Source organism: Perognathus longimembris, chromosome 16 (genome assembly GCF_023159225.1).
Source record: "Perognathus longimembris pacificus isolate PPM17 chromosome 16, ASM2315922v1, whole genome shotgun sequence".
Taxonomy (NCBI): Eukaryota; Metazoa; Chordata; class Mammalia; order Rodentia; family Heteromyidae; genus Perognathus; species Perognathus longimembris.
The window spans coordinates 21,279,075-21,292,756 of NC_063176.1; the positions used below are offsets into that span (position 1 = coordinate 21,279,075).

Here is a 13,682-nt window from a genome sequence, read left to right on the forward strand (position 1 = left end):
TTGTGTAACAATTTCAGATGCAGGCTCTTAAGTGCCATTGCTTACAAGCTGAATATATCATGTCCGCCATTGTAGGACAGGTCTCACAAAGAAGTCCTAAACTTGTAAGGAAGGAGAGGTTCTGATGCAATATTCTATAATGTGTTTAATGGCAAAGAATTTTGATGTGTTAGAATTGCATAGCTGAAGGAATGAGGTCCTTGAGCTACTGAAAAAGCTCAATCAAACTGCATGAGTCTTTTTAAGTTTAAGTTGGTGAAGGTCTCTAGGATATATTGGCAACTATAATATACAGAATGCACTCTGACAGCTCCTTCATTTGTTATAATTTATTAGTTTATGATTTATTAATTATCTGTTATACTTTATATAATATTTGCCTTTATACCTATGTCTGGGTTCTAGTCAGCAATAAGAATTGCAGAAAAATTTGACAAATGGAACTTTAGATTCATGTATTCAAAATAATTGTTTTTATTATCTCAGTATCCAAGAACGTGAAGATCTTTCTTTGCTTGAGCTCCTTTTTCTCCCCTTGTTGTGTATAAGAGTTTTCAATTCTTACACCTTTCTAAGCTATTTACTTTGTGTGGTTTTACACTTCACTGGAATTCCTCATAATTACAATAGTTAATCTTTCTTACAATGATAAATTGAAAGAAATACTGTTTTTCAAAAACAATTAGCAAATTAAAAACTAAAAATATGATTTGCAAGTTCCCTGTTCTTTGAACTTAGACGTGTGGTTATAACTTGGACAGTAAGTACATATTTTCTGCCTTATTTCTTTCCAGCTATGGAATAAATAATGGCCAAGAAAAAAAACCCAATTTGTTTCTCGATTGTTAGTATTCTTACTTAAATACTCATTTATTTGATTTCCTGAAAGATGTGACCACAGCATATTATTGAGAGTGTTTATATTTCTAGAAGAGGAAATTATTTCTGAGAAAAGAAACCTTTTTCGTAATGCTGTTTTGGTGATAAGCCATTTTTAAATTAAAGTGAGCACTATTGTTACATGAGAATTGACAAATTTGATCTTTAGAAATAGATACTAGTGAAATAAAACTAATCAGTTGTGAAGATTTAGAAATAAAGGGAAATTTAAAAGATGGAGTTATCTGTGGATCCATTTTCCAAAGTGTAAAACTAGAGGAAATTAAATATTAGAGAAATAAAGGACCCAAACTGACCATATAGAACTCAGTGAAAATAAAATATGATTGGATGCAGTCAACAGAATCAAGAGTTCAAGGTCAGCCTGTACAGAGTTAATGAGACCTTGTCTTAAAAACAAAAAGCTAGGGTGTGGCTCAAGTTTTAGAGTTCTAATCTTTTATGTTGAGGGCCTTCCCTTCAAAAGGATTTGCTATTTTTTTTTTGTACTAGGGTTTGAACTCAGGACTACACTCTACCACTTGATTCAGGTTCACAGCCAGTCTGCTTTCGTTATTTTTGAAATAGGTTCTCATGATTTTCTCTTGGTCATGCTGGTCATAGTCTGCCTATGGAGCTGGGTGGCAGGTGCATGCCACTATGTCCAGTTCATTTGTTTAGATAGATTTTTCTAACTTTTTGTTTAGGCTGGACTTCTGATTGCTGCTGGGATGAGAGAGTCCCTGTGCTCAGCCTAAATTCTCTTGCTTATTATTATTTTTTTTTGTTATTTGCTGGCCATCTTTAACTAATTACTAAAATTTAAAGTACAAGACATTTCCTCTAAAACAAAGAATTATCCATCATCAATAATGTTGATGGTTGAGAAATCTTGGTCTATACTGGGTAATAAACAGCAATCTCTTTTTCCTTGTTTTCTTTTCCTTGGAAAAGAACATTCTTTTTCCATTATTATTACTTTTTGAACTGTGTGCTGGTGACTCATTCCTGTAGTCCGAGTTACTCATTAGGCTAAGATTTGGGGAACTCAGTTCCAGGCCAGCCCAAGCAGGAAAGTCAATGAGACTCTGATCTCCAACTAATCACCAAGAAGCTGGAAGAGTTAGGTGATAGAGTGCTAGCCCTAAACGTAAAAGCTAAGGGATAGTGACCAGGACTTGAGTTCAAGACCCAGCATTGGCCCACTCACCCCCTAATTTTGTGTGTATCAGTAGGTTAGTTCAGTGAGCTTGATTGATTAAAAATGAAATCTTTTCAGCAGAACTGAAGTTGCCATAAAATTCAGAAAAAATAAAGAAGGAAAATATTTGCATCTCACTTTTTACAAAATAGCATATATGAAACATTTCCAAATCTCTTGGGAGATAAGGAATGATAAAAAAAGTTTTAAAAAGGTATAAGTTTTAAAAGATTTTTTCAAAATGTTCAATAAAAGGATACATGTTTGCTCAAGGTCATTTATAGTGAGAAATAAAACTATATATCTACTAGATGTATTAACATTTTAATACTTACATAGTAAAGAACCAAGGAATCAAAAAAAATCATGAAGATCTACAATTAACATGGGGAAAAATCACCTAAGGTCACACTGTCTGTGCAGATTACATTTGGTCATTTGTATACTCTTGTTTACCCAAGAAGTTATCATGGTCACTGTAATTATTAAATATAATTCTGCACAGCCTCCTCATTTGAGGTTTTTAAATTTTGGTGTGACTGGACTCCTGAAGTTGTTAGGGGAATTTTTGGGAATGTGATAAAAGAATAGAGAAGGAAGAATAGAAGATGGTAGACAGATGGAAAGTTTTGGGAACATGAATGCGAGTATGAATGAGAGTCTAGAATCATTCATTGAGCCATATTTCTTTTTTTTTTTTTTAGAAATTAATGTGATCTTTATTAACCTGTTATCACTTTTTGAACAATAATCTGATAGGAGTCTTTTAAAACATTACAATCCTGTATTAGTAGAACCATTTAAGAAAAATAAACCAAAATTCAAGGATTCTTTCTCATTTGCAAGTTGTCTATTACTAAAGCAAAATACCAGGGATAGTTTCAAAATTTTGTATTTCTAAGGGTTGGGATGACAAAATGAGTAATCTGGAAGAGATGGCCTATAGTCACACTTTAAAAACTTGGTTAGGTTTATTTTTAAAGGAAAAGAAATGGAGATCTGTGACAATGGAACACTTTACATTAAGATTCTAGATTTCACCCAGGCATTGGGAGCTCATGCCTATATCTTAGCTACTCAGGTGGAGGCTGAAATCTGCAGTTCAAAGCCATCCTGGGTGAAAAGTCCATGAGACTGTTATCTCCAATAAACCACTTAGAAAAAGCTGAAAGTGGTGCTGTGGATTAAGTGGTAGAGTGCTAGCCTTGAGCACAAAGAGGCTCAGGCCCTAAGTTCAAGCCTCAGGACTGGCAAAAAAAGGTTCTAGATTTCATATTAAAGTTTATTTTTACTAAAGCGTATGCTCTCTAGACCCACAAATCAAGATGCCATCTCCAATTAAACCCTGATGCCCATTTCAGTATGGTTACCTACCCCTTTCCTGCAATAGGATATGAATTGGTTCTCCTGAGTTTCATATATATATATATATATATATATATATATATATATATATATATATATAATCAAATTGATTTACAGAGAGGTTACAGTTTCATTGAGCCATATTTCTTACCAAAAGTTCAGGAAAAACACAGAGGCTTCTAAAGTGGAAGTATACTGTTGCAATAAGGATGCAATAATTAGTTGGACATGGAGTTTTGATGGTATCTAATTTTTACTTATTTACATATTTGTAGTGTTGGGATCACACACTAGGCCTTGCACATGCTAGGCAAGTATTCTTCTACTTAGCTTCTCTCCAGCCTTTGAGGTTTTTTACTATATTATTTTTGGATAAAGGCATACACTTTTCTTCCAGGTTTGAGAGATAACCCTGTGTTTTTATAATAAAGATTCAGATTGGATTTTGTTACAACCATCCAGAATCCCTGAATAATGTAGCTAAACACCACTGGGAGAAAATTACACTTGCAAGACTTCACTTCAACTGAGCCTATAAATACTTTAGAGAGACAGCTTTGGATTTTGTAGGACCCTTCAGGATCCAAAATTTGGGGAGATAAGGTGATTTGGCCAATAACCACCTTTAGCTTGCCAAATAGCCTGGTTTGGAATGACCTTTATTCTTTATTGCATTGCCCCATTTCTTCTTTCCTTTCTTTTCAGTTGGCTAGCCCAGGCTTTGGTCCTGAGTCTTTGGATCACTGTTTCTTTTGCTGACTCTAACATTCCTTGTGTATCTCCTTTCTCCTGGATCCTGCATTCAACCATCAGCCTAAGTTAAATTTCCAATGACCAATTTGATTCCTATTCTTATGATTATTCATGTTGATGCTCAAACTGTATCAGATTTGGTCATTGACAACTCCTTCAATGTAAATTCTTGGTCCATTTGATACATTCTTCCTTAGTTGAGGACTTTGCTTTTTGGTGAGTTCTTTTTAAGACTCCTGTATTTTCCCTGCTTCACTGTTTGCATCTTTTGTATGTACCGAAGACTATGAGATCACACCATGACATCTAATTCCTGTTTAACAGGACTTCCTCTCCCACCCTGCTTGGGATCTAAACTTTCCTGTTGTACCCCATGAACATATGCTTTTCACCCCATCTCCTAACCCAATATCATAGAGCAGAGGCCCACCTGGCTTTCTTTTTCCTGTTTACCTCACTAATAGACTGCACAGAACAGGAAAACAATAGGAAAGAAGAGGAGGAACCAGACATTAATTTTGAATAACAGATTGCTTCTAAACTTCTTTTCTGCACAAAGCCACCTGGAGAACACACTAGGAAAACATGTTCATTTCTTTTATGAAGATTTTGGGCTTCTTTTACGTTTCATTTTGGAGCTTCATTGCACGGGACTTGTGTGGTCCAGTCACATAAGCATGCAAAGCACATTTATTGTTGTTAAGATCATCACACAGGTCATTTCATATTTCATTTACACAGAACTGTTGAAAGACTTGTATCATTACAGTGCTTCCCATGCCCACTCTCCAATTTGGGGCTCCTTATCAATATTCAGTGATCTTAGGGTACAGTATTGCCAGCACAGCCATATGGTATAATGTTTGGCATGCTAGATTTGGCAATTGTGGGACCTGGAACATTTTTGTTTTGGAAAATCTGAGCTTCAAAATATGTCACCAATTAGCGTATCTTTGAAGTGGCAACAAGATTCTCTTCCATGAACTGTTGCAATCAGCTTCAATGTTCAGGGGAAAAATAGGAAAACCTCAAGTCAGATCAAGAGGCTATCTGCACAATAAAAAGACAGACAAAATTACAGATTTTTTTCTTAATTTCCTTATTAACTTTTATTATTCTAATTTGCATTCCAGTTGTAAGACTCATTTATGTTTCCAATTATTTTTTTACACAGAATTAATTTTGATTTAACAAGCAATTATAGAACCAACTAACATATTGGTGCTTAAGTCTTCCTTCTGGAAACATGGTCAAAAATGACAGCTTGTATGTAGAGGTCTGTCTGAATAGGGATTCTAGTAGAGTTGTCACCAGGTTGAGCCTAAAATATACAATTTCATTATTAACCAAATCCATACAAATAATTGGCATTAGAGGATTTTTCTTTCATAGTACAGAAAACAAAGCTAAAATGACTATTTCCATGGCGGTCATCCTACTCCACCCCTGATGATTCTTTTTCTCTCAGGAGTAGTGATGATTTCTATTATGGGCTTCATGGCTACAGGGTTGTGAATATTTTAGATCCATGTTTCTTTAAACAGGATTGGAAAAACTGTAAAGTCTTAAAGTGGGCAAATCAAACGGTTTCATCCATCTTGTTTTTACTTTTTGTTGTTTTTTTGTTTGAGTTGTTTCGCAATTACTTAAGTTGTAGAAAATTGCCACTATTATTGCTTGTAAAATGCAAATTGCTTGGATTCAATGGAGTGAAACTAATAATCATATAGCGACATGTATATGCTTATATGTGTGCGTGAGTGTGTATGAATTTTTTTCATCAATCAAGGAGAAAAAATTTATGTCATTTGTTGGGAAAATGATGGAATTGAAAACAATTGTGTTAAGTGAATTAAGTCAGTCTCAGAGAGACAAAGGACACATATTTTCTCTCTCATGTGTGGAGGTTAGATGTAAATTATAAACACATGTGAAAAATATATAGGATCATATGTACATACAACCAGACAAATTGACTAAAGTATGGTATGTGCAAAGGATAATTCTTTGAACTATATAACAGTTTAATGAAATTAATACCAGTTAACCCAACATGCTTGGTCAAGAGATAGGATTCAAGGGTGGGTGTAAGATGAATGGAGAAAGAAAGAATGGGCAAATAGTCACAATATTCATGGAACATACACTAAAATGGAACCAGGTAACTTGAGGTAGCTGGGTAAAGCTTGGAGTGATGGTGAGGAGAATGATCAGAAGGATGACATTGATCAAGATACACTGTACTCATAGTATGATACGTTGAATTGAAGCCCTTTTGTATAACTACTTATGGATAATAAAAAATGAAAATAACCAACTGTTTTGAATATTTACACTCACTGAATTCTCTTTGAAATTATTACAATATCTCTCTGGTGCCATCTGTAATCAATGAATCAAGTGAAATCTTGGGCACATTCATTTTCTATCTGTGTGAGGGTTGTTATCACTCTGCCTCTGAAGTGCACAGTTAGTGCTGTGGAGGCTGACCGACCTTCTCTCTCCAGGAGAAGGTTGTACCTCCTAGGATGGTAGGGTCATCTTTCTTGGCTACTAGAGGTAAATCCTCAGTAGCAATAAATTGTTAACTTCACTGATCCATTGTTTTTATCCATATTAGACTTTTCGTCATTTTTGTGTTTCTGTATTTGAATCTTTTATAGTTGATAAGTTTTACCTCAATTGGGGATAGTGGATGATTCAGAATATAGTTTTATAATCTAACCCTTGTGAACTCGGTAAAAGCATTGAGTATAGAATTTTATTCTCTGTTAGAAACAATAGAAAATTAATTTTCTAGAACTTTATTTTTATTGTTTGCTCACTTCTCTAAACTTAAATTGACAATCTTATACTAACAGTAGTAGAAAATGTATCTCAGGCACGCAGAATGATTTTCTTTTCTTTTCTGGTTATGAGCTATGTATGTTTCTCTATGTGTTGATACAAATTAGAAAGATCTGTATCTTTTCTTGTATAAATGCAGAATATATGTTCTGTTCTGTAGTTAACTTCTATTCATTTTAAAACACTTTATTGTTTAAAATGTATAAATGTATACTTAGTTAACTCAGTATTTCTCTGGTTGCTTAATAAAGTATAAGAATACGCATTGACAAGTTTTTCTGACTTTTTCCATTTCATAATTGGATCCTTGTTACTGAAAATAAATAAAACTTTTGGGTTTTCTTTTATGCTCAAAATTATTTTTGAGATTTCCTAAAGAGAACCTCAGAAAAACAATTTTAGAGATTCAGTCTTGTGATAGTGCGGGGACAACCACAGGAAGGGGATACAAGAGGATCATCAACAAAAGAAGCTAGTTTCCCATGGTGTGTTGAAAGTAATTACAACAGTGATATAACACTCTTTTCCATAACATGGAGTTCATTTCACTTAGCATCATCTTAAGTTTTCATAAGGGCATAGCTATTGGGCTCTGGTGATCCTCTGCTGTGACACTGAGTACCCTGGATACTGTATATACTGGTATTAGAACTAGGGAAGTAAAAGGGAATATCAAAATCGAGAGACAAAAGACAAAAAGACAAAAGACTCCAAAAGCAGTACTTGCAAAACCATTTGGTGTAAACCAACTGAACAACTCATGGGGGGAGAGGGAAAGAGGGAGGGGGAAGGGGGAATGAGATAGAAGGTAACAAATAGTACAAAAAAATGTACCCATGGTCTTACATATGAAACTGTAACCCCTTTGTACATCGCTTTGACAATAAATAAGTAATTATTAGAAAAAGATTCAGTCTTGAATGTTTGAAAAATGATGCCCAAAATAAGTCTGTTTTATACTCTCACCGGAGGAGCTGACAAATCAGAAGACATGATCAGCCTTTTAGGTAAACTTGTGTAAATGTGTTACTATTCATGTAAATATGTGGAAAATGTTTATCTGCATTAGGGGAAGTTGGTCACTGCTTTTAACTTCATATATGTTTAAATCTCCATGGAAAACTGGTTTTCTTATATTTGTGAGACTTTTAGTTGTGCTTTGCTTGATGATAATTAGATAATAATAGTATAATGTTATTGGATATAATTCTAGCTACAGGCTAAAACTATAAATATTTGAGATCTTAACTAAATTTCTTTACCTGCTGTTCATAGTATTGACAATTATATCTTGGGAATATTGTGCCATATTTCAAGATCTTTTTTCTTTAATGAAATTATTTTTAATCATTTTTGAGTCAGATCCACCAATCATAGACTTCTTTGAAAATACATTTAATTTGCCTCATTTGTTTGCATGGCTTGGTGTCGTTGCCCTGGTTTGCTGAGTTACTCTTGTTACTAACTTTCAATTAACTGTTCTCAGTGGTTAATTTTTAGTCAGAATTCTACAGTAGTCAATTTTAGTCTCTGCCTAGTATTTTATTCTCATGCTTCCCTAAAGTCTCTGACAATGTATAGGCCCTAATTTTCTCAGGAAGAAGAAAAGAGTTACAGAATCTCTGTACCAAGAACTTCTAGGAGCTACATTTCAGTATAGAACTGGCAATGTAAAGACTTTGTGGATAAACTGAGTCAATATTTCTGGGTACATTTTAGGGCCAAAGGAAAGGGTGTTATGTGATGATTAACATGAGATAAAGTGGAACAGCATAGCACTAGAATCAATGAATGGTAGCACTTTGCTGTTCTCTCATTGATTAATCAGTTACAAGTCACTCACATAGGCCCATTTTTTATTTATATGAGAATCATAATTCTATTTTTGAGCTAGTTTTCTTTAATAATCATAAAATTGCTAATGGCAACCATACATACAGATTAGCAAGAGCAAGCCTTGTTGCAGAGAGAAAAATCAACATATGGAAAGCCCTTACTTCAAAATCTCACTGTGAGAAGCTTTTAAACAACTGCTTGAACTAATTGCCAAACCCCCAAAGAGACTGGACTCAAATCCAAGTATAAAATATGAGTAAAACAAGATACTAAGATAATAATAATAATAAATTGCTGAGAAATATGGATGAAGGGAAAAATGAAGGAATTTCAGCTTGCTCCACCAAATCCAAGAAAAATCATAAATTTCAATGCATCAAGAAAAGGACAAACAAAATAAATAAATAAATATATAGATATGTAGATTTAGATAAATATATAGGAAAACATTTTCAAAATCTAATATGGAAACTTTAAAACTCAGAAAAAGTACTAGTTCGGACTATATAAACAATCGAGATTTTTTTGCATACCATAAAGGACTATAAAGGCTTATCCAATTATAGTTTAAATTGTAGCCATTTATACATAACATACTTAAATATTAATTGGAAAAAATGAGAAGAAGAAAGTAACAATCAGGAAGAAAACAATTGAGTAGACTAATATGGATACTTTAAGTATTTACTTAACTATTGCTAAAAATCAAAGGCCTTGAAAAGCACATTAAAATTATAAAATTGAAGCTGAGTGCAGTGTCTGATGCCTGTAATTCTAGCTACTCAGGACGGTCAGAGCTAAGAATCATGGTTTGAAGCCAGCTTGGGAAGGAAAGTTCATGAAACTCTTATCTCCAATTAAGTACCAAAAAGCTGGAAGTGAGGGGCTAGGGATATGGCCTAGTGGCAAGAGTGCCTGCCTCATATACATGAGGCCCTGGGTTCGATTCCCCAGCACCACATATACAGAAAATGGCCAGAAGTGGCGCTGTGGCTCAAGTGGCAGAGTGCTAGCCTTGAGCAAAAAGAAGCCAGGGACAGTGCTCAGGCCCTGAGCTCAAGCCCCAGGACTGGCCAAAAAAAAAAGCTGGAAGTGGAGCTGTGGTTCAAGTGGTAGAGTTGTAGTTTGAAGAAAAAAGCTTAGGGGCGAAACCCATGTACTGAGCTCAAGAACCAGAACCATCTTGCACACACAAAATTACACAGTTGAGCTTTTTAAAAACATGAATTGAAACTCCTTAAATGACTACCATGTCCTCCTCTTGACCTGCTGATTAATAACCAATATTGATTATTTCCAATAACAATTTCCAATCACAATACAAATGTAAAGAAATTTACCTCAATTAAATTTGGTCTACATAATGAAGTTTAAAGATACAAAATAAAACGGTAATCCCTCTGTACAACACCTTAATAATAACAATAATATTATATTTAAAAATGTAAAATAAATAGAGCTTGACAAAGGAGTCATAGGAGAGTTTAAGTGTAATTGTAAATGGATGTGGTCTGAAACACAATTTGACAGTACCTTTAAGGCTTCACAAAGTAAGTAATTTCACTTTTAGAAGTCTGTCTGTGGAAACCCCCACAGACACTTAGTTGTAGAGTTGTTAGTTGAAGGAAAACAAGAACTAACCTTAATGATTATGAGTGGGAAATTCTTATATATTATGTTATATTATATGTAATACATTGTATAATAATATATATTATATAAGTAATTATAACTAACAATGATAAACAACTATTGACACTATTTTGCAATTTGTTTTTGCCACTTAATCATGGTGGTCAAAATAAAACTGTTATATTCTATTTCTTATGTCAATCATAACACCTTTTCAACCATTGCCCAATCATGGACATATGGACTATTTACAGTTTTTAACTCCTGTCAGTTAAAAACAACAGTCTTTCCATTTAGGATATTTGTGATTTGTAAAGTAATATCCCACAAGGAAGAAATATTTATTCAAGTACCTACTTGATAGCAGACATTTTAGACATATTCTCTCATTTTCCCCTCAAGACCACCTCTTGTAAAATTACAGTTTGCATAGATTTTGATAGATGATGCAACAGAGGTGAAGCACCACTCACAGAGGTTAAGTGATTTCCCCTAATTACAGAGCAGATAAAATTTCTGCAACCCACTTAAAATATTGCCCCTCTTGAATGGCTTTATCCTTCCTGAATATTGTGGCCATTCCTAGCCCTTTCACCAGTTCCCAAATATTTAGAGTAGCCCTCAGTAAGCCTCAAGTGAGTTTCAGTAAGTGCCATGTGTGTTTGAACATCCTGACCTTATTATGTTACTCTTGTATGGAAGGGTGTCAGATGAATTTATGAAACTTACCAAAATTTAAAAAATAAGTTATGCTACCCAAAAGATTAATACTCTAATCTCTTGAGCAGCCTCATGTGCTTAAGAGGTCGTTATTCAGGCTGGTGAGTTCACCTGCCATTGGGGGACGAGGAGGTTGTGCCATTTTGTATTCGTATGAATTTTGACTCTTGCTTTAGCAGTTTAAGGCAATGCACACAATCCAGGCCACCACTGCTTATGCTGAAGATATGCAAGCCAGTAACATCACTTAGACATTACCAATAGGAGGATTTTCTCATTTTCTACCATCATTCATGCTAGTGTGCTTCATGTTCTAATAGGTCAACCTCTCTCACCTTGCCCTGGAGTTTTAATGCCTGAGAAAATTAAGCATTGGTTGGTGTGGTGAAAGTTAGTCATAGCAGTTGTGGAATAATTCAAAATTATGTATTTAAGATTTTTCTTTCTTCCAGTTCATCTTTTGTGTGCTCCATTTCAAATATATGTTCAGATATTGGATACTTTATAGCAATGTGCTTATCTCTAGGGCATGTTCCATAAATACTGCGTGTAAAATTAAAGTCATTCTTCCAGGTCAAGAGGAGGACATGGAATTTAAGCTTTAGGAGTTTTAATTCATAAAAGCCAAGCTCAATTATGTAATTTTAATGTGCTCCTTAAGGCCATTGATTTTTAGCAGTAGTTAGTTGAGTAAATACTTAATTTATATGTGGTGGACTTTTAGTTCAGATATACCAGGTGATTGCCCAGGGGAAAAATGTTTAAAAGCTACTTAGTATGTGGGTGTTTTAAGGCTATAATCAACCAAATATTCAGTAATTTAGGCAGCAAAACCAGAAAGTTGGCAAGATCTCAGCTTTACTTAATGACTACAACTGTGCCACAGTTAAAAAGCATTATTTTACAAGCAGCCTCCAAGGCAAAGCCAAAGGCCAAAAAAATGGAGATTCAGTAAGTGGCCCCAGACCTATTGGCTCAGTTATTTACTTCAGTTTTTCAGTGGCATTTGAGGGGACATTCTTAAAGAATGTTTGAAATTTTCTTACACTTACTCTGCTTGGTAATTTTTTTTCTGCCCATTCTGGGAAATGAACTCAGGCAAGCATCCTCCCACTGAGCTACACTCTCACAAGCTTGGCTTTATTTTAATGTTCAAAGGAAATATACCCGTCCCCTGTGAAAAGACAGATTGCAAAACTAATCCCTATCAATAAAGGATGGAGCAGATTTGCTTGAAGGATGGTAAAGGCTTCCACGTTTACAGCAATGTTCATAGGCTGTGGTGGGCTGGGATATGAAGGTCTGGGTGGCAAGGGAAATTAAGAGCAATCAATGAACTTGGAAGCGGATCCAAGGCAATGAACACTTTTCCTATTAATAGCAGTACCTGGGTGGTACTTGTTGTTGTGAGTGAACAGAGGAGAGAATTGGTGCTGCTGGAATTTCCCTCTAAATTAAAAATAAAAAACAAAAACATTAACAGGTATTTTCTTTTGATCAAATTAATTTAAAAATCTAACTGACCTATCAATTTTTTTCTCACAGTAAAAGAAACTAGCTTATTTCACTTAATATAATGTTTTCCAAGTAGTCTTTCTATTTCCTTGTGAATGGTAATGCCATTCTTTCTGATGGAATCATAGAATTCCATTTTGTGTATATATGCAATATTTTTTGATCCATTTGTCCACTGAGGGGCATCTGGTTAGTTCCATATTTTGCCGATGGTAAATAATACTGCAATGAACATGTTTATGATGATAGCTTTAGTGTTGCTAGGTTTGTAGTCAACTGGATAGATGCCCAGGATTGGGATTACTGGGTCATAGGGAAGCTCTATGTTTAGTCTACTGAGGAACCTCCATCTTGCTTTGCAGAGTGGTTAAACATTCCCACCAGTAGTGTAGTAGGGTTCCTTTTGGCCACATCCCTGCCAGCATGCTAAAGTTAGTTTTCTTGATAATGGCCACTGTAACTAGGGTGAAGTGGAATCTCAATGTTGTTTTGACTTGTATTACTTTTATGACAAGAGACGTTGCACATTTCTTCATGTGTCTACTGGCCATTCTTATTTCTTTGATGAAGAATCTCTTTAATCTTTAACCTATGGTTTTCCTTCATTTGTAATTTATATGTAATTTCTTCATTTGTAATTTGTAAATTTACAAGTCAACCCAATGGATAGTAAAAGACAAATCATTGCGCTTAAATACAGTGAATTAAACAGCATGCTCAACCTTCACACAGTGAGAACAAGGGAGGACATTCTTAGGAGAGGGTCACAAGGTATCAATGGCTATGTGCACATGGTCATATAAATTGATGTTTATTGAAATGAACTCCAAGTAATGGAAACAAGAGTTTGCTTTGTTGTTGTTGATTTTTGTACTGTATGCTTTTTTTCTTTCCTTTTTTTCTTTGGTTTATTTCCTATCTATTGCAGTTTTGG

The 13,682-nt window shown here is 34.6% G+C and overlaps 1 protein-coding gene across 1 annotated transcript in view; it reads right to left on the reverse strand.

The window, feature by feature from the left end:
- Nucleotides 1–5,423: 5,423 nt before the first annotated feature.
- Cfap299 (cilia and flagella associated protein 299) overlaps nt 5,424–13,682 on the reverse strand; it is a 533,081-nt gene continuing 524,822 nt past the window's right edge. The window contains exon 6 of the mRNA XM_048364482.1: nt 5,424–5,519. Coding sequence (XP_048220439.1) covers nt 5,424–5,519 — 96 coding nt within the window. The remainder of the gene's footprint in view (nt 5,520–13,682) is intronic.